This window comes from Salvelinus fontinalis, chromosome 40 (assembly GCF_029448725.1).
Source record: "Salvelinus fontinalis isolate EN_2023a chromosome 40, ASM2944872v1, whole genome shotgun sequence".
Classification (NCBI taxonomy): domain Eukaryota; kingdom Metazoa; phylum Chordata; class Actinopteri; order Salmoniformes; family Salmonidae; genus Salvelinus; species Salvelinus fontinalis.
In genome coordinates this window covers 1,496,185-1,520,802 of record NC_074704.1, presented here as the reverse complement: position 1 = coordinate 1,520,802, position 24,618 = coordinate 1,496,185, and the positions used below count along the sequence as shown (strand labels likewise).

The 24,618-nt window shown below is 44.8% G+C and overlaps 1 protein-coding gene across 1 annotated transcript; it reads right to left on the bottom strand.

The window, feature by feature from the left end:
• Positions 1 to 1,412: 1,412 nt before the first annotated feature.
• Positions 1,413 to 13,233, bottom strand: LOC129839843 (phospholipid phosphatase 3-like). Its single transcript, XM_055907512.1, has 8 exons — positions 12,393 to 13,233; positions 8,011 to 8,168; positions 6,582 to 6,671; positions 6,196 to 6,392; positions 5,491 to 5,548; positions 4,428 to 4,518; positions 4,033 to 4,118; positions 1,413 to 3,904 (listed from the first exon to the last, which is right to left on the bottom strand). Exons 1-8 carry the CDS (start codon positions 12,595 to 12,597, stop codon positions 3,812 to 3,814), a joined length of 978 nt encoding a protein of 325 aa, XP_055763487.1. The 5' UTR covers positions 12,598 to 13,233; the 3' UTR covers positions 1,413 to 3,811.
• Between the last annotated feature and the right edge of the window lie 11,385 nt (positions 13,234 to 24,618).

Here is a 24,618-nt window from a genome sequence, read left to right as displayed (position 1 = left end):
TCAATTGGTTGGTTGATTGATTGATTGGTTGGTTGGTTGGTTGATTGATCGATTGTTTGATTGATTGATCGATTGTTTGGTTGGTTGATCGATTGGTTGGTTGGTTGGATGGTTGATTGATCGATTGTTTGGTTGGTTGATCGATTGATTGATCAATTGGTTGGTTGATTGATCGATTGGTTGATCAATTGGTTGGTTGATTGGTTGGTTGATTGATCGATTGGTTGGTTGATTAATCAAAAGATTGATTGACTAGTTGTTTCTCACCCTCAATAGGGAGTGCATCTCAAATGGTACCCTATCTAGTGCACTACTTTAGACCAGAGCCCTATTCCCTATATAGTGCACTACTTTAGACCAGAGCCCTATTCCCTATATAGTGCACTACATTAGACCAGACCCCTATTCTCTATCTAGTGCACTACATTAGACCAGAGCCCTATTCTCTATCTAGTGCACTACTTTAGACCAGAGCACTACATAGTAAATAGGGTGCCATTTGGGACACTAATGTCAGAGGAGAACTTCTGTTGCCAAAAATGTTTTCAAAGAAATGTGCATGAATTTATATAGGCTTTGAGAGACTATTAGAAGAGTTTGGAAGGTGTGTGTGTGTGTCTCTGTGTGTGTCTGTGTGTGGGGGGGGGGGGGGGGTGTCTGTGTGTTTGTAGGTGTGTGTTTGTGTGTGTAGGGTGTGTGTGTGTGTGTGTGTGTGTGTGTGTGTGTGTGTGTGTGTGTGCGTGTGCGTGTGCGTGTGCGTGTGTGTGTGTGTGACTACCACAGCCCTTGTACAAATTAACAGTTGTAGATCTTCCCCAAACAAAGAGGTGGGAACATAACCTACACACACCTCTGCCCTTCCCCTTCCCAGTGCTCCAACCAATCCCGTCTCTCCTAGAGATCTGGAACGTTCCCAGACTCCGCCCCAGGCCCCTCCCCTCTACAGACTGTCGGGCGACGGAACACGTTGTTGCCTTCCTTCTACGTTGTCACGGCAACAGAACAATGAGCTCGGAACTCTATAGAATGGAGGTGATTCTAACCCGGAACTCTCCTACTGTAAACAATACCTACATAATGAGGATGATCGTCCATTGTACATAGATCCACCTGTGCTCTGACTTGTCTTGTATTGCTACTGAAGTTAACCCCAGTTAAACTGTGTAACCAAACCTTTGCCGGTGTACCTTACTGTCGTACGTGTCTTTCTTGTACTCTCATTGCTGTCGTCTCTTCTTACTAGCACCGCTTCTGCTGCTGAGGGCTTCTCTACTGAGGAGAGTTTTCACATGTGATGACTGTGATCTGTGGTTGTTTTATCTAGCTTAGTTGAATGCCCTGACTGTAAGTCTCTCTGGATAAGAGAGTCTGCTAAATGACCAACATGTAAAGAACCAGACAGGACACACCGGTTAAAAAGTCAACATAGTAGTTCATAGTTAGTGGTTATTCTAGTTACAGACTGTACAGTAGAGTCACACACACTGGCTTAGAATCACACACACACACACACACATAGTATAACACACGCAACACATTACAATGGAGTGCATTTTGACACGATTGAAAGTAAACGTTCACATTCATTTCAGTTACATTCGCTGGTTTTATGTACAATCGTATTAACATAACTATAGTTACATCTTATTAAATATAATTATATAACTTGTAGAGGAAAACACAGGAGGCTGTTGGGGAGGACGGCTCATAATGTCTGGTGCCACCAGCCGCAAGGTGCCACCAGCCGCATGTGGCGTGGTACAAAATACTATATGTACCGTGGCTGTGTAATTGGTGAATAATTCGGATATATGTAGTAGAAAATACTAATAGTACCGTGTTAGTGGGGATATATAAATACTATATGTACCGTGTTAGTGGTGATATATAAATACTATATGTACCATGTTAGTGGGGATATATAAATACTATATGTACCGTGGCTGTGTAATTGGTGAATAATTCGGATATATGTAGTAGAAAATACTAATAGTACCGTGTTAGTGGGGATATATAAATACTATATGTACCGTGTTAGTGGTGATATATAAATACTATATGTACCGTGGCTGTGTAATTGGTGAATAATTCGGATATATGTAGTAGAAAATACTAATAGTACCGTGTTAGTGGGGATATATAAATACTATATGTACCGTGTTAGTGGGGATATATAAATACCATATGTACAAAGAATTAAAAAAATAATTGTAAGGATGATTAGCAGCTTTAGCTAGAAGAGCCACACTCAGGTCGGGATTCAATCCCATGGTGCTTTGTCAACAACACACCATTTAAACATTTCCCATTGAACCCACATATGCAGCGGTGAATGTCGTCTCCCCCGAAAGGTGCGGACATTGCCTATGAATGGCGTTAATAGCATTGTTGACAAAGCACAATCAGATTGAATCCCGGACTAACATAATAGTCTGGTTTAGTATAGGTGGACTTTAATTAAAGGGGCAATCCGGGATTCAAAAGAACAACAAAGCGTTCTCTGTTATCATTCGTTAAGAAGTAAAAAAAAACAGATGTGGACCTACCAATCCCAGATCAGCCCTTTAAAAGTGGATTATTTGCATACATAGTTTGTGAGGCACTAATATGGATTTACATATTCCATTAGCAGGCACTTTTTACCCAAATCAACTTTCAGTCAGTCATGTACACATTTTTACATATGGGGAGGCCCCGGGAATCAAACCCACAATCCTGGTCTTGCAAATGCCATGCTCTACCAACTGAGTTACAGAGGACAGGTTCTACCAACTGAGTTACAGAGGACAGGTTCTACCAACTGAGTTGCAGAGGACAGGCTCTACCAACTGAGTTACAGAGGACAGGTTCTACCAACTGAGTTACAGAGGACAGGTTCTACCAACTGAGTTACAGAGGACAGGTTCTACCAACTGAGTTACAGAGGACAGGTTCTACCAACTGAGTTACAGAGGACCGGTACTACCAACTGAGTTACAGAGGACAGGTTCTACCAACTGAGTTACAGAGGACAGGCTCTACCAACTGAGTTACAGAGGACAGGTTCTACCAACTGATCTACAGAGAACAGGTTCTACCAACTGAGCTACAGAGAACAGGTTCTACCAACTGAGCTACAGAGGACAGGCTCTACCAACTGAGTTACAGAGGACCGGTTCTACCAACTGAACTACAGAGGACAGGCTCTACCAACTGAGCTACAGAGGACAGGTTCTACCAACTGATCTACAGAGAACAGGTTCTACCAACTGAGCTACAGAGGACAGGTTCTACCAACTGATCTACAGAGGACAGGTTATTCCAACTGAGCTACAGAGGACAGGTTCTACCAACTGAGCTACAGAGGACAGGTTCTACCAACTGATCTACAGAGAACAGGTTCTACCAACTGAGCTACAGAGGACAGGTTCTACCAACTGAGTTACAGAGGACAGGTTCTACCAACTGATCTACAGAGAACAGGTTCTACCAACTGAGCTACAGAGGACAGGTTCCCCCACTATACCCCCTCTCTCTCTCTGTTTCCCTATCTCTCTCCCTCTTTTTTATCCTGTCTCCCTTTCTGTCTCTTAATCTCTCTATCTCCATATCTCTCTCTCTCTCACAGAATAGTGAGGTAAGTGACTTCACAGGACTTGTTCTGAAACACTTCACTAACACAGAAACACACACAGACCTATCCCCTAACAGACGGTGTGGTGACGGGGGTTGTCCAGGCTAGGAGAGAGGGTAGAGTTGTAGTCTTTAAACATGGAGGAGGCGTGGTGACGGGGGGTTGTCCAGGCTAGGAGAGAGGGTAGAGTTGTAGTCTTTAAACATGGAGGAGGTGTGGTGACGGGGGGTTGTCCAGGCTAGGAGAGAGGGTAGAGTTGTAGTCTTTAAACATGGAGGAGACGTGGAAGGCCTGGAGGACAGAGAGAAACACACTGGTTATACACACTTAGGATAACACACTGATACATACACACACAAACCTACATACACACACACACACACACACCTACATATACACACACACACAAAGCAACTCACCACCCAATAAGCGGTCAAGGCTCCCTGTATGTAGCCAGTGATGACATCAGAGGGATGATGTCGATAGTCAGATATTCTAGTCAGGCCTGCGAAGAGATTACAGTATAGAAACGTATCTGTTAAATATTTTGAATTGTCACTCATGAACATGTGCAGCATTTAACGTGAACACAATCTCCGCGAGCGTCAGGAAGACGTGCCTTTAAAAGGCACATTGTTGACAGTACAGTGTGCTTGTCGACAACGCATCTGGGATTGAATCCCGGCCTTAATCTGGGAAAGCGGCCCTACGTCATTATCAGTTGAGGAGTCGTCCCACGACAAGTAAATCATTAGTATATTTTCAGAGTAGCTTCCCCCCCATCACTGATCATTAACAATACACCTGTAAGTACCTGTATACACAGCTAGCAGAACCAGGAAGAACTGTATGAGGGGTCTGAGTAACCTGGCCCCTCGCCAACACCACCTGGCCTGGAGGTAGAACTGAAGGGAGGGAGGGAGGGAGGGAGGGAGGGGGGGAGGGAGGGAGGGAGGGAGGGAGGGAGGGGAAAAATGGTGATTACTACACATGTACTATTTGTACATATAGTATTATACTGAAATATACCGAATTATACTGTATTATACCAAATTATACTGTTTTATACTATATTATACCGCATTATACCGAATTATACTGTATTATACCAAATTATACTGTTTTATACTATATTATACCGAATTATACTGTATTATACCAAATTATACTATGTAATACTATATTATACCACATTATACAGACTTATACTGTATTATACAGTTTATACAGAATTATACTAAACTATTATTTATCTTCAAAGATGCAGCACAGTTCTGACTCTACTCTCTCTATGGCCCTGCCCTCACAAAATAGAGGAGTGTAGTACAGAGAGACAGAGAGGTCAAACCCCTCCCCTGCCAGAGGGGAACAAAGACATCTCTGTCTGCCCTACTTCTTCTTTCTTTCAATCCCTCTTTTCTTTCTCTCCCTTTCAGCTCCTCTCTTTTCTCTCTTTCTGCTTCCAGACCCACTGGGAGGATGGTTCACAGTTTGTGTTTGTGTGTGTGTGTGTGTGTGTGTGTGTGTGTGTGTGTGTGTGTGTGTGTGTGTGTGTGTGTGTGTGTGTGTGTGTGTGTGTGTGCACTCCCTTTATGCATCTGATGACATTTCTCAAACGGTGGTTATGTAAGAGCAGCTAATTCACTTAGCCTATGTCCCAAATGACACCATATTCCCTATATAGTGTACTATTTTAACCAGGGCCCATAGGTCTCTGCACTCTTAGAAGAAAAGGTTCCAAAAGGGTTCTTCGGCTGTCCCCATGGGAGAACCCTTTTTGGTTCCATGTAAGAACCCTCTGTAGAAATGGTTCTACATGGAACCAATGGAGTTCTACCTGCAACCAAAAAGGGTTCTTCAAAGTAGGAGATACTTACTGCTAAATACAGCATGGTGTACATTGCAAACGAAGCATGACCAGAGAAGAAGGATTTCCTGAAAATAAAATACAAAACAAATGCTTAGTACACACAGACACACACACACACACACACCTGCCCTCACCCACCAACACACACACACACCTGCCCACACTACCCAACACACACACACACACACACCTGCCCACACCACCCAACACACACACACACACACACCTGCCCACACCACCCAACACACACACACACCTGCCCACACCACCCAACACCCAACACACACACACACCTGCCCACACCACCCAACACCCAACACACACACACCTGCCCACACCACCCAACACACACACACACCTGCCCCCCCCCCCCCACACACACCTGCCCCCCCCACACACACCTGCCATCAACCCCCCCCCCCCCCACACCCACACACACACACACACACCTGCCCACACCACCCAACACCCAACACACACACACCTGCCCACACCACCCAACACACACACACCTGCCCCCCCCACACACACCTGCCCCCCCCACACACACCTGCCATCAACCCCCCCCCCACACACACACACACACACACATCTGCCCTCACCCCCCCCCCCCCCCACACACACACACATCTGCCCTCACCCCCCCACACACACACACACATCTGCCCCCACACACACACATCTGCCCTCACCCCCCCCCACACACACACACCTGGCCTCCTCCTCCAATCGGTGGTCTGTCTGTCTGCAGGTTACCGTGGAGACGTAGGTTCCGGGGGTGCAGTTGAGCGAGGCATACGAGACGCCACACACAGACAGGAAGTGAGGTCGCAGCCGCCCCACGCTCAGCTTGGCCATGTTGGTCAGGGATTGGCCGACGCAGCAGCCGAACAGGAAGGAACCTAACTCCTTACAGAAATATAATACAGAAATCCAGAAATAAATATATAGCCGAACAGGAAGGAACCCAACTTCTTATACGTGCAACAAATAACAATGAAACTGTGTGTAACACTTGTTGATAATGTTTATGACTGCATATGACAGTTTATCTTATGTTATTAAAAGTTGATGAATGCAGACGGGAGATTGCCGTACCTTATACAGGCATGAGACGTAGAGGTTCCTGACGAAGGCTTTGGAGCTGACCCCTCGGTAATGCACCCGGTAGCACTCCCCTAAAGCTATCTGGAGGAAGGTGAGCAATAGGGATTGTTTGATTATTAGTCTGGTGACAAACACGAGAGGAGAACTGAACTGACAATCGCGAGATTGCATTAGTAGTAGTAGTATTAGTATTAGTATTAGTAGTAGTATTACTATTAGTAATATTAGTTGTAGTATTATTAGTAGTATTATTAGTAGACATATTGTTATTAGTAGTATTGTTATTAGTAGTATTAGTAGTAGTATCATTGGTAGTAGTGGTATTATTAGTAGTATTATCAGTTGTAGAATCATTAGTGACAGTGGTATTATTAGTAGTATTATTATTGGTAGTATTACTATTAGCAGGAGTATTAGTAGTAGTATTATTGGTGGTGTTATTAGTAGTATCATTAGTTGTATTATTGGCAGTATTATTGGTAGTGGTAGTACCATAATTAGTAGTATTAGAAGTAGCAGTATTATTATTAGCAGTAGTGGTATTACAAGAAGTAGTAGTAGTAGTATTAGTATTATTAGTGATCGTATTAATAGTATTAGTAGTAGTATTAGTATTGGTAGTATTACTATTTGTGGTAGTATTAGTATTAGTAGTAGTAGTAGTAGTAGTAGTAGTAGTAGTAGTATTGGTAGTATTACTATTTGTGGTAGTATTAGTAGTAGTAGTAGTAGTAGTAGTAGTAGTAGTAGTAGTAGTAGTAGCAGTAGTAGTAGTAGTAGTAGTAGTAGTAGTAGTAGTAGCAGTAGTAGCAGTAGTAGCAGTAGTAGTAGTAGTAGTAGTAGTAGTAGTAGTAGTAGTATTGGTAGTATTACTATTTGTGGTAGTATTAGTATTAGTAGTAGTAGTAGTAGTAGTAGTAGTAGTAGTATCAGTAGTATTATTATTAGCGGTAGTGGTATTGTTAGTAGTATTATCAGTAGTAGTAGTAATATTAGTAGTATTGTTAGTAGTGGTATTTCTATTATTAGTAATATTATTAGTGGCAGTAGTATTATTAGTAGTATTATTAGTAGTAGTATTATTATGCCACTTTTAATAATGTTTACATATCTTACATTACTCATATCACATGTATATACTGTATTTTATACCATCTATTGCACCTTGGCTGTGCTGCTCGGCCATCGCTCATCCATATATTTCAATGTGCATGTTCTCATTCACCCCTTTACATGTGTTTGTACTGTTAGATTACGTGTTGGATATTACTGCACTGCTGACCATGTGACCAATAACATGTGGTTTGATTTGATTTGATTATTATTATTATTATGGGTTCTGAGAATAGATTACTACAAGTACTATTGTTTAACAATCATGTGATGATGGTGATGGTGATGAAGAGCGTGTGATACTCACAGTGAGTCCGGTGATGATGATCCCACCAGTAATGAGCAGCTGATCTGGTATAGCTTCTCTGTGTAGGTATGGATACATGATGCTGGGATCACCACAGAAAAACCCTCTGCTATATGGACTCACTGCCTTCAGCTCACACACCAAGAACGGGATGGTGGCTGGAGGGAGGGAGGGAGGGGGGGGGGGGGGGGGGGTTATTGTTTCAGCATGTTCTAGCTTTGGCAATGTGAGACAGATTCATTATGTCAATAAAGTTTATAGAACTAAACTGAGACAAAAGAGAGAGAAACAGAGAGAGAAACAGAGAGAGAGAGAAAGACAGAGACAGACAGAAACAGAGAGAGAGAAAGAAAGGGAGGGAGATAACAAGAGAGGGAGAGAGGAGAGAGGAGAGGGGGAGGGGAGAATGAAAGGAGAGATAGACCTAAAACAAACCTGTCCACCTTAACCTAGATCTCTCTCGGATTAGCTTTACACACACACACACACTCACACACACACACACACGCACACACACAAACTCTCTGAAACAGAGGGATGAGAGAGAGACTTGAACATCACATTGGGTGTTTGGATTGAATCCTGGCCTTGAACATCACTTTGACACACAACATCCTTCTAAAACACACTGACCATATGAATTACATCAACACATGTATGTTTCATATCTCCTCTCTGTTGTAGCAGCTAATATGAGGGGCAGCAGTTGGGGGAGGGGGAGTTGGAGGAAGAGAGAGAGGGACTGAAAGGGAGAGTGAGAGAGTGAGAGTGGGAACCCGGGGTTTTTCTCCAGAGAAACTAAAGGGTGAGACTCATTGCTGGAATGTGAGGTCACAACACCACTGGGACAACATCTCTATTATAACATGTTATGGATCCCATTAGATCTGATCTGAGACCAGTCTATGACATTACAATTCCTATTATAACATGTTATGGATCCCATTAGATCTGATCTGAGACCAGTATACAAGAGTATACGAGGGAGGAGATGAGAGTGAGAAAAGGAGAGGAGGGAATGGGGAGAGAGGACAGGAGAGGAGGGGATGGTTGTTTGTGAGACCAGTTCAATTCTCTAACATTACAACCAAACAAAGAGAGACTGTGGGTCTGAGCTAGCACTGTCTGTCTCCTACACACACACACACACACTCTCTTTTCTTTCTCTCGCTCTATCTTACTCGTTCTCTCTTTCCATTCCTCTCTTCCTCTCCTCTCTCTGTCTCTCTTCCTCTCCTCTCCTTTCTCTGTCTGTCTTCCTCTCCTCTCCCTGTCTCTCTTCCTCTCCTCTCTCTGTCTCTCTTTCTGTCTCTTCCTCTCCTCTCTCTGTCTCTCTTCATCTCCTCTCTCTCTCTCTTCCTCTCCTCTCTCTGTCTCTCTTCCTCTCCTCTCTCTGTCTCTCTTCCTTTCCTCTCTCTAGAACCATTGTACACAACATTGATAGTATCTGTCTTGTGTTCTTCCTATCAGCAGCTTCATTGCTGTATCAAGTGTTTCAGAGTAGCAGGGCTGATCTAGGACCATCTAAATCACAATGAATAGGAATACATGGACAGGATCCATGATTAGCACTCCAACTCCTCTAGACAACAAGAGTCTCCCCATAGCTTTGTCCAGGGCACTGGTCCTCACATACACTTCACATATAGGGTGGACTGGTCATAGGGCAGCTTGGCCAAATTGGTCCATCTTTAGCCCAGCGGGCCGGTCTAAAATGGTCCCTCTTTAGCCCAGCGGGCCGGTCTAAATTGGTCCCTCTTTAGCCCAGTGGGCCGGTCTAAATTGGTCCCTCTTTAGCCCAGTGGGCCGGTCTAAAATGGTCCCTCTTTAGCCCAGTGGGCCGGTCTAAAATGGTCCCTCTTTAGCCCAGCGGGCCGGTCTAAAATGGTCCCTCTTTAGCCCAGCGGGCCGGTCTAAAATGGTCCCTCTTTAGCCCAGCGGGCCGGTCTAAAATGGTCCCTCTTTAGCCCAGTGGGCCGGTCTAAAATGGTCCCTCTTCAGCCCAGTGGGCCGGTCTAAAATGGTCCCTCTTTAGCCCAGCGGGCCGGTCTAAAATGGTCCCTCTTTAGTCCAGTGGGCTGGTCTAAAATGGTCCCTCTTTAGCCCAGTGGGCCGGTCTAAAATGGTCCCTCTTCAGCCCAGTGGGCCGGTCTAAAATGGTCCCTCTTTAGCCCAGCGGGCCGGTCTAAAATGGTCCCTCTTTAGTCCAGTGGGCTGGTCTAAAATGGTCCCTCTTTAGCCCAGTGGGCTGGTCTAAATTGGTCCATCTTTAGCCCAGTGGGCCGGTCTAAATTGGTCCATCTTTAGCCCAGTGGGCCGGTCTAAATTGGTGTTTTTTGCACAAAATGAACGTTATTTTGGCTAATAATCGGGGTCCTATGGGAAAGAAATGGGCCAGTGTGTTAGAAATTCCCAGGCGAAATTCTGGTCCCAGTCCGTCCCTGCATCACATCTGTAGCTAATGAAAGAGAGAACCATTTGGCTGTCTGATTCTCCTAGACCCACTCCCAAACGGCAACCTTATAGCCCAGAGACCTCAGAGACAGGTGGGGACCTGATCCCTGATCAGCACTCCTTCTCCTCTAGACAAGTAGGAGGGGATCAGAGAGAGAGAGGTGTCCAAAATGACATCCTATTCACCCTTTATTATAAACGAGTGTGGGCCAAAGTAGTGCACTATTATATACTTTGGCCCACACGTGTAGAAAAAAAAATGCTATCTAGAACCTGAAAGGGTTCTTCGGCTGTCCCCATATAGCAGAACCCTTTGAAGAACCCTTTTTGGTTCCAGGTAGAACCCTTTCTACAGAGGGTTCTTACATGGAACCAAAAAGGTGTTCTCCTATGGGAACAGCCGAAGAACCCTTTTGGAACTTTTTTTCTAAGAGTGCAGAGACCTATGGGCCCTGGTTAAAATAGTACACTATATAGGGAATATGGGGTCATTTGGGACATAGGCTAAGTGAATTAGCTGCTCTTACATAACCACCGTTTGAGAAATGTCATCAGATGCATAAAGGGAGTGCACACACACACACACACACACACACACACACACACACACACACACACACACACACACACACACACACACACACACACACACACACACACACACACACACACACACACACACACAGGGATTGTTTATTTATGTATTTGTACTACACACAATTGCCCAGGCCTAGCTCTTCCCTGAACCCTGGTTGTCATGGAAACTGTAGAATTCCCTCGGCCTGCTCGAGCCAACTGGCATCGCGTCCTTGCGTGCAGCGAGAGAGAACACTGAGAGTGAGAATTATTTAGAGCTTCTATTTATTTTTCTCACTTTATTTGTTTTTTGTTGAAGAAATTGTTTCTGATAATGTTGACCAACCAGTTGATTTGCGCTAGTGCTAATTCCTGCTTCATTGTACTCACGCACCCACACGTCCACTGTGTATCATAAATAGCCTAGATACGAAACAACAACGAACTTATAGGCTAATATCACAGAGCCAAATATATTGCAATTAAAACGCTAAAGAATTCAAATATCAACATTTGAATAGTTGATGAAAGTTAGCCTAGCCTACGTCACCTTTCCACCTGGCAGCTGAGCCGTTGATGCTTCTAGACATTTCCACTTCACAATAACAGCACTTACAGTTGACCGGGGAAGCTCTAACAGTGGAGACATTTGACGAACTGAGTTGTTGGAAATGTAGTGCCACGTTGAAAGTCACTGAGCTCTTCGGTAAGGCCATTTTACTGCCAATGTTTGTCTATGGACATTGCATGGCTGTGTGCTCGATTTTATACACCTGTCAGTAATGAGTGTGGCTGAAATAGCCGAATCCACTAATTTGAAGAGGTGTGAATCCACTAATTTGAAGGGGTGTCCATATACTTTTGGTCATGTAGTGTGTAATAGAACGCTTTCAAGGTGCGTTATAAAAAATGAATTATAGTCAATAAAGTTTGATTTAAAATAAAGCGTAAAACTAGTTTTAAAAATGACAGAGGGGATTCAGTGTCGCCATAAAGCAATACATCATTTTTTGTAATATATCCTACCAATAAACAATAGAATGAATGACGAAAATGTTTTATAGACCTACTCGAAAATTTGAAGTTTATTAACTTTATAATTTTATTTTGTATTTCTATTGAAAGATGTAAGTTATTTTTATGAAAATAACTTGAAGATCGTTTTTATTAAAGCAGAAACAGGCAACGCAGGTCCAGCTTCAATTATTAAAAGTTGATTTGATTAAAAAATTATAATAATAATTTAAGGGGAAAACATGTGATACGATAAAATGGTAAAAGATAAAACAAATACAATTCTGAATGATAAAATGTTGATCTGATAAAAAGATAAGAGCCTAAATGGTATTTACCCAGAACCAGACAGAGCAGGTCCAGACCGACCAGTAGTTTCCGTTTGGACAGCGCCGGTCCCGTTATCTCCACTAGTTTCTGCCCAGACCCGTTATCTTTCTCTTGTCCTCTGGTACCCACGTTGCTCTCTGGTAGTTTGAGTTGCAGGTCCGTGTTCGGGACGGCGGCACCTCCGGGGCTGTGCCGGGAATATTTCTCCAACATCTTCTTGTTTTATCCAGTTAGTGGTTCAACGTTCAACTCAATATTGACCGTTGTTCAAACTAAGAAAGATGAGTCACATTGACCTACAACTGATATAATTTCTATAGCAACAAGTTGGCCTGTGATAGAGACCTGTTGCGAACATGGAAGTCTTGAAAAATAGAATTAATCCAAACAGTTAAGAGATGTCAAAGTTGAAAATCAAATTCCTTCAAGCATCGACTTCGTGAGTCGAACATCCCCAAGTGATTTTGAAAGACGTTTTTGTTACTGATTTTATTTCCAAACGCATTTCTATAAAACTCGCCCTGACACGCTCAGTGCGTCGATCCGTCACAATTCCAGATCCGTCACAATTCCAGCCGCAGTCAACCGGTAGTTGTGAAACGTTCAGGGATGAGACATTACGGGGATGGGCGTCGCGGCGGTAGATCGTCTCAGTTGTTTTCTATCTTTATCTCCCAACTTTATAGGCCTAAAAAATGAGCATACAGTATGTTTTGGTTCCCTCATTCCCACCCCATATGCTATTCTCTCTCACTCCGTCCTCTTATCAAGAAAAAAAAAAGAAAAACCATTGCGTTGGTGAGAAACTTGTTTTGGTTCCCTCATTCCCACACCATAGGCTATTCTCTCTCTCTCTCTCTCTCTCTCTCTCTCTCTCTCTCTCTCTCTCTCTCTCTCTCTCTCTCTCTCTCTCTCTCTCTCTCTCTCTCTCTCTCTCTCTCTCTCTCTCTCTCTCTCTCCCTCCCTCCCTCCCTCCCCTCTGGTGAGAAACTTGTTCTCTCACCAGACAAACGGATCCGTCAGAGGTATGAGCACGTGTTCTCACCATGGAGAGCCTGTAGGTATAGATCTATTATACAGGGCCTGTACACGTTTTATGTGAAAGAGAGAGCATAATGATTTTGGTTGGAAACCTCACTGTTTGATTCATGCTGTGTCAGCAACGCCTGCCAGTACACTCAGGTGCATGTGTCATGTGGTGTTAAGGTGAAAGGAGGTGACATCAGAACTCCCTCAGACAGGATGTCTGCAAGACAACAATGACAAATCAAATCAAATCAAATTGTATTTGTCACCAGAGTGGGGCTTGAACCAGTGGTGGACTTTCCCTCCAGCGCCATAAAAGTTCAAACCTCATAGCACGATAGACCTACTAGTCATGGTATTATACAGAGAGGTTATAGACCTACTAGTCATGATATTATACAGAGAGGTTATAGTCATACTAGTCATGATATTATACAGAGAGGTTATAGTCCTACTAGTCATGATATTATACAGAGAGGTTAAAGTCCTACTAGTCATGATATTATACAGAGAGGTTATAGTCCTACTAGTCATGATATTACACAGAGAGGTTAAAGTCCTACTAGTCATGATATTATACAGAGAGGTTAAAGTCCTACTAGTCATGATATTATACAGAGAGGTTATAGTCCTACTAGTCATGATATTACACAGAGAGGTTAAAGTCCTACTAGTCATGATATTACACAGAGAGGTTAAAGTCCTACAAGTCATGATATTATACAGAGAGGTTATAGTCCTACTAGTCATGATATTACACAGAGAGGTTAAAGTCCTACTAGTCATGATATTATACAGAGAGGTTATAGTCCTACTAGTCATGATATTATACAGAGAGGTTAAAGTCCTACTAGTCATGATATTATACAGAGAGGTTAAAGTCCTACTAGTCATGATATTATACAGAGAGGTTAAAGTCCTACTAGTCATGATATTACACAGAGAGGTTAAAGTCCTACTAGTCATGATATTATACAGAGAGGTTAAAGTCCTACTAGTCATGATATTACACAGAGAGGTTAAAGTCCTACTAGTCATGATATTATACAGAGAGGTTAAAGTCCTACTAGTCATGATATTATACAGAGAGGTTATAGTCCTACTAGTCATGATATTATACAGAGAGGTTATAGTCCTACTAGTCATGATATTATACAGAGAGGTTAAAGTCCTACTGGTCATGATATTATACAGAGAGGTTATAGTCCTACTAGTCATGATATTACACAGAGAGGTTAAAGTCCTACTAGTCATGATATTATACAGAGAGGTTAAAGTCCTACTAGTCATGATATTATACAGAGAGGTTATAGTCCTACTAGTCATGATATTACACAGAGAGGTTAAAGTCCTACTAGTCATGATATTACACAGAGAGGTTAAAGTCCTACTAGTCATGATATTATACAGAGAGGTTATAGTCCTACTAGTCATGATATTACACAGAGAGGTTAAAGTCCTACTAGTCATGATATCATACAGAGAGGTTATAGTCCTACTAGTCATGATATTATACAGAGAGGTTAAAGTCCTACTAGTCATGATATTATACAGAGAGGTTAAAGTCCTACTAGTCATGATATTATACAGAGAGGTTAAAGTCCTACTAGTCATGATATTACACAGAGAGGTTAAAGTCCTACTAGTCATGATATTATACAGAGAGGTTAAAGTCCTACTAGTCATGATATTACACAGAGAGGTTAAAGTCCTACTAGTCATGATATTATACAGAGAGGTTAAAGTCCTACTAGTCATGATATTATACAGAGAGGTTATAGTCCTACTAGTCATGATATTATACAGAGAGGTTATAGTCCTACTAGTCATGATATTATACAGAGAGGTTAAAGTCCTACTAGTCATGATATTATACAGAGAGGTTATAGTCCTACTAGTCATGATATTACACAGAGAGGTTAAAGTCCTACTAGTCATGATATTATACAGAGAGGTTATAGTCCTACTAGTCATGATATTACACAGAGAGGTTAAAGTCCTACTAGTCATGATATTATACAGAGAGGTTATAGTCCTACTAGTCATGATATTACACAGAGAGGTTAAAGTCCTACTAGTCATGATATTATACAGAGAGGTTATAGTCCTACTAGTCATGATATTATACAGAGAGGTTATAGTCCTACTAGTCATGATACAGTATTATACAGAGAGGTTAAAGTCCTACTAGTCATGATATGATATAGAGAGGTTATAGTCCTACTAGTCATGATATTATACAGAGAGGTTAAAGTCCTACTAGTCATGATATTATACAGAGAGGTTATAGTCCTACTAGTCATGATATTACACAGAGAGGTTAAAGTCCTACTAGTCATGATACAGTATTATACAGAGAGGTTAAAGTCCTACTAGTCATGATACAGTATTATACAGAGAGGTTATAGTCCTACTAGTCGTGATATTATACAGAGAGGTTATAGACCTACTAGTCATGATATTATACATAGAGGTTATAGACCTACTAGTCATGATATTATACAGAGAGGTTATAGTCCTACTAGTCGTGATATTATACATAGAGTCTATAGGCCTACTAGTCATGATATTATACATAGAGGTTATAGACCTACTAGTCATGATATTATACAGAGAGGTTATAGTCCTACTAGTCGTGATATTATACATAGAGTCTATAGGCCTACTAGTCATGATATTATACACAGAGTCTATAGGCCTACTAGTCATGATATTATACAGAGAGGTTATAGACCTACTAGTCATGATATTATACAGAGAGGTTATAGACCTACTAGTCATGATATTATACAGAGAGTCTATAGGCTTATGAATAGGGGTTGTTTCAGCAGGTTGACTAGTGGTTTAGAGTGTTTGCTCCAGTAACCAAAAGGTCCCTGGTTCGAATCCCCGAGCTGTCTAAGTGAGCAAGGCACTTTTCTCTAATTGCTCGTCTAAGTCGCTCTTCGAGAGCGTCTTCTAACTGACTGAAATGTGAATTAAATACTAGAGTTTGTCCAATAGGGGGCGTAGTCATTTCTTTTTTCTATTTGAAAACATTTTTTGTTGTCTTTTCTGCAATGTTCTTTGTTCTCTCATGGTCACGTAATTATGGCAAAAAGAGAATGTGTTCTCACTAGTTTAACTTAAATTAACTAATTATTAATCATAATAATAACCATCTTTAATTTGTAAAGGCATTTCCCACGCTCTGTATGAGATAGAAATAAGAACATAAAACAAATTCAGCCACAAAACATTAAAAAAAAAAAAAAAATGATGACATTGCATCAAACAATTACCTACTAATACTAAATATAGATTTTTAGTAGATTAAACGATCAAATATTAAAATCTAGCTTAAATAGGAAGGTGTTTAGTTGTGCTTTAAACAAAGGCCTTAAAGGTTAGCAGCAGAATCTTCTTAATTAAATCAATAAAAAATGTAATTCTTTATTTACACAACTATTAAAAACATGATGCTTCATCCGAATGGTTCTGAGATGGATACATAAAGGAAAATCAATCAAATAAAATATAAAGGTGTTTATGTGGGGCGGCAGGTAGAGACAGGTAGCCTAGTGGTTAGAGACAGGTAGACTAGTGGTTAGAGACAGATAGCCTAGTGGTTAGAGACAGGTACCCTAGTGGTTAGAGACGGGTAGCCTAGTGGTTAGAGACAGGTAGCCTAGTGGTTAGAGACAGGTAGACTAGTGGTTAGAGACATGTAGTCTAGTGGTTAGAGACAGGTAGTCTAGTGGTTAGAGACAGGTAGCCTAGTGGTTATAGACAGATAGCCTAGTGGTTAGAGACAGGTAGAGTAGTGGTTAGAGACAGGTAGTTTAGTGGTTAGAGACAGGTAGCCTAGTGGTTAGAGACAGATAGACTAGTGGTTAGAGACAGGTAGTCTAGTGGTTAGAGACATGTAGTCTAGTGGTTAGAGACAGGTAGTCTAGTGGTTAGAGACAGGAAGCCTAGTGATTAGAGACAGGTAGCCTAGTGGTTATAGACAGGTAGACTAGTGGTTATAGACAGGTAGACTAGTGGTTATAGACAGGTAGCCTAGTGGTTAGAGACAGGTAGCCTAGTGGTTATAGACAGGTAGACTAGTGGTTATAGACAGGTAGACTAGTGGTTATAGACAGGTAGACTATTTTATTTTTTATTTTATTTTTATTTCACCTTTATTTAACCAGGTAGGCTAGTTGAGAACAAGTTCTCATTTGCAACTGCGACCTGGCCAAGATAAAGCATAGCAGTGTGAACAGACAACAACACAGAGTTACACATGGAGTAAACAATAAACAAGTCAATAACATGGTAGAAAAAAAAGAGAATCTATATACAATGTGTGCAAAAGGCATGAGGTAGGCAATAAATCGAGTAATTACAATTTAGCAGATTAACACTGGAGTGATAAATCATCAGATGATCATGTGCAAGAAGAGATACTGGTGTGCAAAAGAGCAGAAAAGTAAATAAATAAAAGCAGTATGGGGGGTAAGGTAGGTAAATTGGGTGGGTAGTTTACAGATGGACTATGTACAGCTGCAGCGATCGGTTAGCTGCTCGGATAGCAGATTTCTTAAAGTTGTTGAGGGAGATAAAAGTCTCCAACTTCAGAGATTTTTGCAATTCATTCCAGTCGCAGGCAGCAGAGAACTGGAAGGAAAGGCGTCCAAATGAGGTTTGGCTTTAGGGATGATCAGTGAGATACACCTGCTGGAGCGCGTGCTACGGGTGGGTGTAGCCATCGTGACCAGTGAACTGAGATAAGGCGGCACTTCACCTAGCATAGCCTTGTAGATGACCTGGAGCCAGTGGGTCTGACGACGAACATGTAGCGAGGGCCAGCCGACTAGGGCATACAGGTCGCAGTGGTGGGTTGTATAAGGTGCTTTAGTAACAAAATGGATGGCACTGTGATAAACTGCATCCAGTTTGCTGAGTAGAGTATTGGAAGCTATTTTGTAGATGACATCGCCGAAGTCGTGGATCGGTAGGATAGTCAGTTTTACTAGGGTAAGTTTGGCGGCGTGAGTGAAGGAGGCTTTGTTGCGGAATAGAAAGCCGACTCTAGATTTGATTTTGGATTGGAGATGTTTGATATGAGTCTGGAAGGAGAGTTTGCAGTCTAGCCAGACACCTAGGTACTTATAGATATCCACATATTCTAGGTCGGAACCGTCCAGGGTGGTGATGCTAGTCGGGCGTGCGGGTGCAGGCAGCGAACGGTTGAAAAGCATGCATTTGGTTTTACTAGCGTTTAAGAGCAGTTGGAGGCCACGGAAGGAGTGTTGTATGGCATTGAAGCTCGTTTGGAGGTTAGATAGCACAGTGTCCAAGGAAGGGCCGGAAGTATACAGAATGGTGTCGTCTGCGTAGAGGTGGATCAGGGAATCGCCCGCAGCAAGAGCAACATCATTGATGTATACAGAGAAAAGAGTCGGCCCGAGAATTGAACCCTGTGGTACCCCCATAGAGACTGCCAGAGGACCGGACAACATGCCCTCCGATTTGACACACTGAACTCTGTCTGCAAAGTAGTTGGTGAACCAGGCAAGGCAGTCATTAGAAAAACCGAGGCTACTGAGTCTGCCGATAAGAATATGGTGATTGACAGAGTCGAAAGCCTTGGCCAGGTCGATGAAGACGGCTGCACAGTAATGTCTTTTATCGATGGCGGTTATGACATCGTTTAGTACCTTGAGCGTGGCTGAGGTGCACCCGTGACCGGCTCGGAAACCGGATTGCACAGCGGAGAAGGTACGGTGGGATTCGAGATGGTCAGTGATCTGTTTGTTGACTTGGCTTTCGAAGACCTTAGATAGGCAGGGCAGGATGGATATAGGTCTGTAACAGTTTGGGTCCAGGGTGTCTCCCCCTTTGAAGAGGGGGATGACCGCGGCAGCTTTCCAATCCTTGGGGATCTCAGATGATGCGAAGGAGAGGTTGAACAGGCTGGTAATAGGGGGTGCGACAATGGCGGCGGACAGTTTCAGAAATAGGGGGTCCAGATTGTCAAGCCCAGCTGATTTGTATGGGTCCAGGTTTTCCAGCTCTTTCAGAACATCTGCTATCTGGATATGGGTAAAGGAGAAGCTGGGGAGGCTTGGGTGAGTAGCATCGGGGGGGCGGGGCTGTTGGCCATGGTTGGAGTCGCCAGGAGGAAGGCATGGCCAGCCATTGAGAAATGTTTGTTGAAGTTTTCGATTATCACGGACTTATCAGTGGTGACCGTGTTACCCAGCCTCAGTGCAGTGGGCAGCTGGGAGGAGGTGCTCTTGTTTTCCATGGACTTTACAGTATCCCAGAACTTTTTGGAGTTAGAGCTACAGGATGCAAATTTCTGCTTGAAAAAGCTGGCCTTTGCTTTCCTGACTGACTGCGTGTATTGGTTCCTGACTTTCCTGAACAGTTGCATATCGCGGGGGCTCTTCGATGCTATTGCAGTTCGCCACAGGATGTTTTTGTGCTGGTCGAGGGCAGTCAGGTCTGGAGTGAACCAAGGGCTATATCTGTTCTTGGTTCTGCATTTTTTGAACGGAGCGTGCTTGTCTAATATGGTGAGGAAGTAACTTTTAAAGAATGACCAGGCATCCTCAACTGACGGGATGAGGTCAATATCCTTCCAGGGTACCCGGGCCAGGTCGATTAGAAAGGCCTGCTCGCAGAAGTGTTTTAGGGAGCGTTTGACAGTGATGAGGGGTGGTCGTTTGACCGCGGACCCGTGGCGGATACAGGCAATGAGGCAGTGATCGCTGAGATCTTGATTGAAGACAGCAGAGGTGTATTTGGAGGGCAAGTTGGTCAGGATAATGTCTATTAGGGTGCCCATGTTTACGGATTTAGGGTTGTACCTGGTGGGTTCCTTGATGATTTGTGTGAGATTGAGGGCATCAAGCTTAGATTGTAGGACTGCCGGGGTGTTAAGCATATCCCAGTTTAGGTCACCTAACAGAACAAACTCTGAAGCTAGATGGGGAGCGATCAATTCACAGATGGTGTCCAGGGCACAGCTGGGAGCTGAGGGGGGTCGGTAGCAGGCGGCAACAGAGAGAGACTTATTTCTGGAGAGATTAATTTTTAAAATTAGAAGTTCGAACTGTTTGGGCATAGACCTGGAAAGTATGACAGAACTTTGCAGGCTATCTCTGCAGTAGATTGCAACTCCTCCCCCTTTGGCAGTTCTATCTTGACGGAAAGTGTTATAGTTGGGTATGGAAATCTCAGAATTTTTGGTGGCCTTCCTAAGCCAGGATTCGGACACGGCAAGGACATCAGGGTTGGCAGAGTGTGCTAAAGCGGTGAGTAAGGCAAACTTAGGGAGGAGGCTTCTGATGTTGACATGCATGAGGCCAAGGCTTTTTCGATCACAGAAGTCAACAAATGAGGGTGACTGGGGACATGCAGGGCCTGGGTTTACCTCCACATCACCCGAGGAACAGAGGAGTAGTAGGATGAGGGTGCGGCTAAAGGCTATCAAAACTGGTCGCCTAGAGTGTTGGGGACAAGGAATAAAAGGAGCAGATTTATGGGCGTGGTAGAATAGATTCTGGGAATAATGTGCAGACCAGGGTATGGTGGGGCACGGGTACAGCGGAGGCAAGCCCAGGCACTGGGTGATGATAAGAGAGGTTGTATCTCTGGACATGCTGGTCTCAATGGGTGAGGTCATGTAACGGTCCTGACCTGTTTTATGTTGTTTTTTGTATGTGTTTAGGTCAGGGCATGTGTTTTGGGTGGGCAGTCTATGTTATCTGTTTCTATGTTGGTTTTGGTTGCCTGGTATGGCTCTTAATTAGAGGCAGGTGTTTTGCGTTCTCCTCTAATTAAGAGTCATATTTAGGTAGGGTGTTCTCACTGTTTGTTTGTGGGTGATTGTCTCCTGTGTCGTCGAATGTATGTACCATACGGGACTGTTTGGCTGTTCGTTTATTTTGATGTCGTCTGTTTCCTGTCCGTGAGTTTACGTGTAGTTATGTAAGTTTATGTTCAGGTTTCGTCGACGTCGTTTTCTTGTTTTGTGAATTTGAAAGTGTTTTGTTTTTCGTGTTGCCATCGTCGTATTGAAATAAAAGATGGCTTATTTCCCAAATGCTGCATTTTGGTCTGATGATCCTTCTCTCCTCTCCTCGTCCGAGGGTGAGGAGAAAGACAGCCTTTACAGAATCACCCACCACGCTAGGACCAAGCGGCAAAGGAAAACTCAACGGAGTAAGGGACAGGAGAAGAAGGAGCAATGGACATGGGACGATTTATTGAACCGAAAAGGTGTCTACACATGGGAGGAGATCCTGGCTGGTAGGGATCGCCTCCCATGGGAACAGTTGGAGGCACTGAGGAGAGCAGAGGCTACCGGAGAGAGGAACCGGAGTTATGAGGGAACGCGTCTGGCACGGAAGCCCAAAAAGCCCGTAAGTAACACCCAAAAATTTCTTGGGGGGGGGCTAAGAGGTAGTGGGCCAAGGGCAGGTAGGAGACCCGCGCCCACTTCCCAGGCTTACCGTGGAGAGCGGGAGTACGGGCAGGCGCCGTGTTACGCAGTAGAGCGCACGGTGTCTCCTGTACGAGTGCAAAAGCCAGTGCGGGTTATTCCACCTCCCCGCACTGGCAGGGCTAGATTGGGTATTGAGCCAGGTGTCATGAGGCCGGCTCAACGCGTCTGGTCTCCAGTGCGTCTCCTCGGGCCGGCATACATGGCACCTGCCTTACGCATGGTTTCCCCGGTTCGCCTACATAGGCCGGTGCGGGTTATTCCACCTCCCCGCACTGGTCGGGCGACCGGGAGCATTCAACCAGGTAAGGTTGGGCAGGCTCAATGCTCAAGAGTGCCAGTACGCCTCCACGGTCCGGTATTTCCGGCGCCACCTCCCCGCCCCAGCCTAGTACCTACAGTGTCTACACTACGCACTAGGCTACCAGTGCGTCTCCTGAGCCCTGTTCCTCCTCCACGCACTCTCCCTGTAGTGCGTGTATCTAGCCCGGTGCCTCCAGTTCCGGCACCACGCACTAAGCCACCTGTGCGTCTCCAGAGCCCTGTACACACTGTATCTTCTCCCCCTACTAATCCTGATGTGCTTGTCCTCAGCCCGGTGTCACCAGTGCCGGTACCACGCATCAGGTATAGAGTGGGCTTTGAGAGTACAGTGTGCCCTGCCCCTGCTCCCCGCACTAGTAGGAAGGTGCTTATCCTTAGCCCGGTGCCTCCAGTTCCGGCACCACGCACCAGGTCTACAGTGCGCCGTATCCGGCCAGAGCCATCCGTCTCACCAGCGCCATCTGAGCCATCCGTCTCCCCAGCGCCATCTGAGCCATCCGTCTCCCCAGCGCCATCTGAGCCATCCGTCTCCCCAGCGCCGTCTGAGCCATCCGTCTGCCATGAGCCTGCAAAGCCGCCCGTCTGCCATGAGCCTGCAAAGCCGCCCGTCTGCCATGAGCCTACAGAGCCATCCGCCAGACAGGAGCCGCTAGAGCCGCCAGCCAGACAGGAGCCGCTAGAGCCGCCAGCCAGACAGGAGCCGCTAGAGCCGCCCGCCAGACAGGATCTGCCAGAGCCGCCCGCCAGACAGGTTCTGCCAGAGCCGCCAACCAGACAGGATCTGCCAGAGCCGCCAACCAGACAGGATCTGCCAGAGCCGCCAGCGAGCCATGAGCAGCCAGAGCCGTCAGAGAGCCATGAGCAGCCAGAGCCGTCAGAGAGCCATGAGCGTCGAGAGCCGTCAGAGAGCCATGAGCGTCGAGAGCCGTCAGCCTGCCATGAGCGTCGAGAGCCGTCAGCCTGCCATGAGCGTCGAGAGCCGTCAGCCTGCCATGAGCGTCGAGAGCCGTCAGCCTGCCATGAGCGTCAAGAGCCGTCAGCCTGCCATGAGCGTCGAGAGCCGTCAGCCAGCCATGAGTGTCGAGAGCCGTTCAGTCAGGATCTGCCTGAGTATATCAGCCGGGACCTGCCCCTTGTCCCGGTGCTGCCCCTTGTCCCGGTGCTGCCCCTTATCCCGGTGCTGCCCCTTGTCCCGGTGCTGCCCCTTGTCCCGGTGCTGCCCCCTGTCCCGGTGCTGCCCCTTGTCCCGGTGCTGGTCCTTATCCTGGTCCTGCCCCTTATCCTGGTGCTGCCCCTTGTCCCGGTGCTGCCCCTTGTCCCGGTGCTGCCCGTTGTCCCGGTGCAGCCCCTTGTCCCGGTGCTGCCCCTTGTCCCGGTGCTGGCCATTCATTTAGGGGATGTTAGTTTTAGGGTGGTCATTGGGAGGGGAAGACAGAAGCGGGGAGTGACTATGGTGGTGTGGGGACAGCGTCCAGAGCCGGAGCCACCACCGTGGTCAACTGCCCACCCAGACCCTCCCCTGGACTTTGTGCTGGTGCGCCCGGCGTTCGCACCTTGAGGGGGGGGTTCTGTAACGGTCCTGACCTGTTTTATGTTGTTTTTTGTATGTGTTTAGGTCAGGGCATGTGTTTTGGGTGGGCAGTCTATGTTATCTGTTTCTATGTTGGTTTTGGTTGCCTGGTATGGCTCTTAATTAGAGGCAGGTGTTTTGCGTTCTCCTCTAATTAAGAGTCATATTTAGGTAGGGTGTTCTCACTGTTTGTTTGTGGGTGATTGTCTCCTGTGTCGTCGAATGTATGTACCATACGGGACTGTTTGGCTGTTCGTTTATTTTGATGTCGTCTGTTTCCTGTCCGTGAGTTTACGTGTAGTTATGTAAGTTTATGTTCAGGTTTCGTCGACGTCGTTTTCTTGTTTTGTGAATTTGAAAGTGTTTTGTTTTTCGTGTTGCCATCGTCGTATTGAAATAAAAGATGGCTTATTTCCCAAATGCTGCATTTTGGTCTGATGATCCTTCTCTCCTCTCCTCGTCCGAGGATGAGGAGAAAGACAGCCTTTACAGGTCACCGCATGTGTGGGGGGTGGGACAAAGGAGGTATCAGAGGTACGGAGAGTGGAATTACGGGGTCCATTGCAAACCAAAACAATGATAACTAGCCTGAACAACAGTATGCAAGGCATATTGATATTTGAGAGAGACATACAATAAGGCATAAAGTGATGGCAGGTCTTGATTGGGAGAGCTAGCTAAAACAACAGGTGAGATAACAGCAGCTAGTCAGCTAACACAGCAACAGCAGGTAAACATGGCGACGACTAGGCAGAGAGGGTCGGATTAACTACACACAGATCCTGAGTTAAAGCACAGAGCCGACAGATAAAACACAAATAAACGGAATGGAGTACCG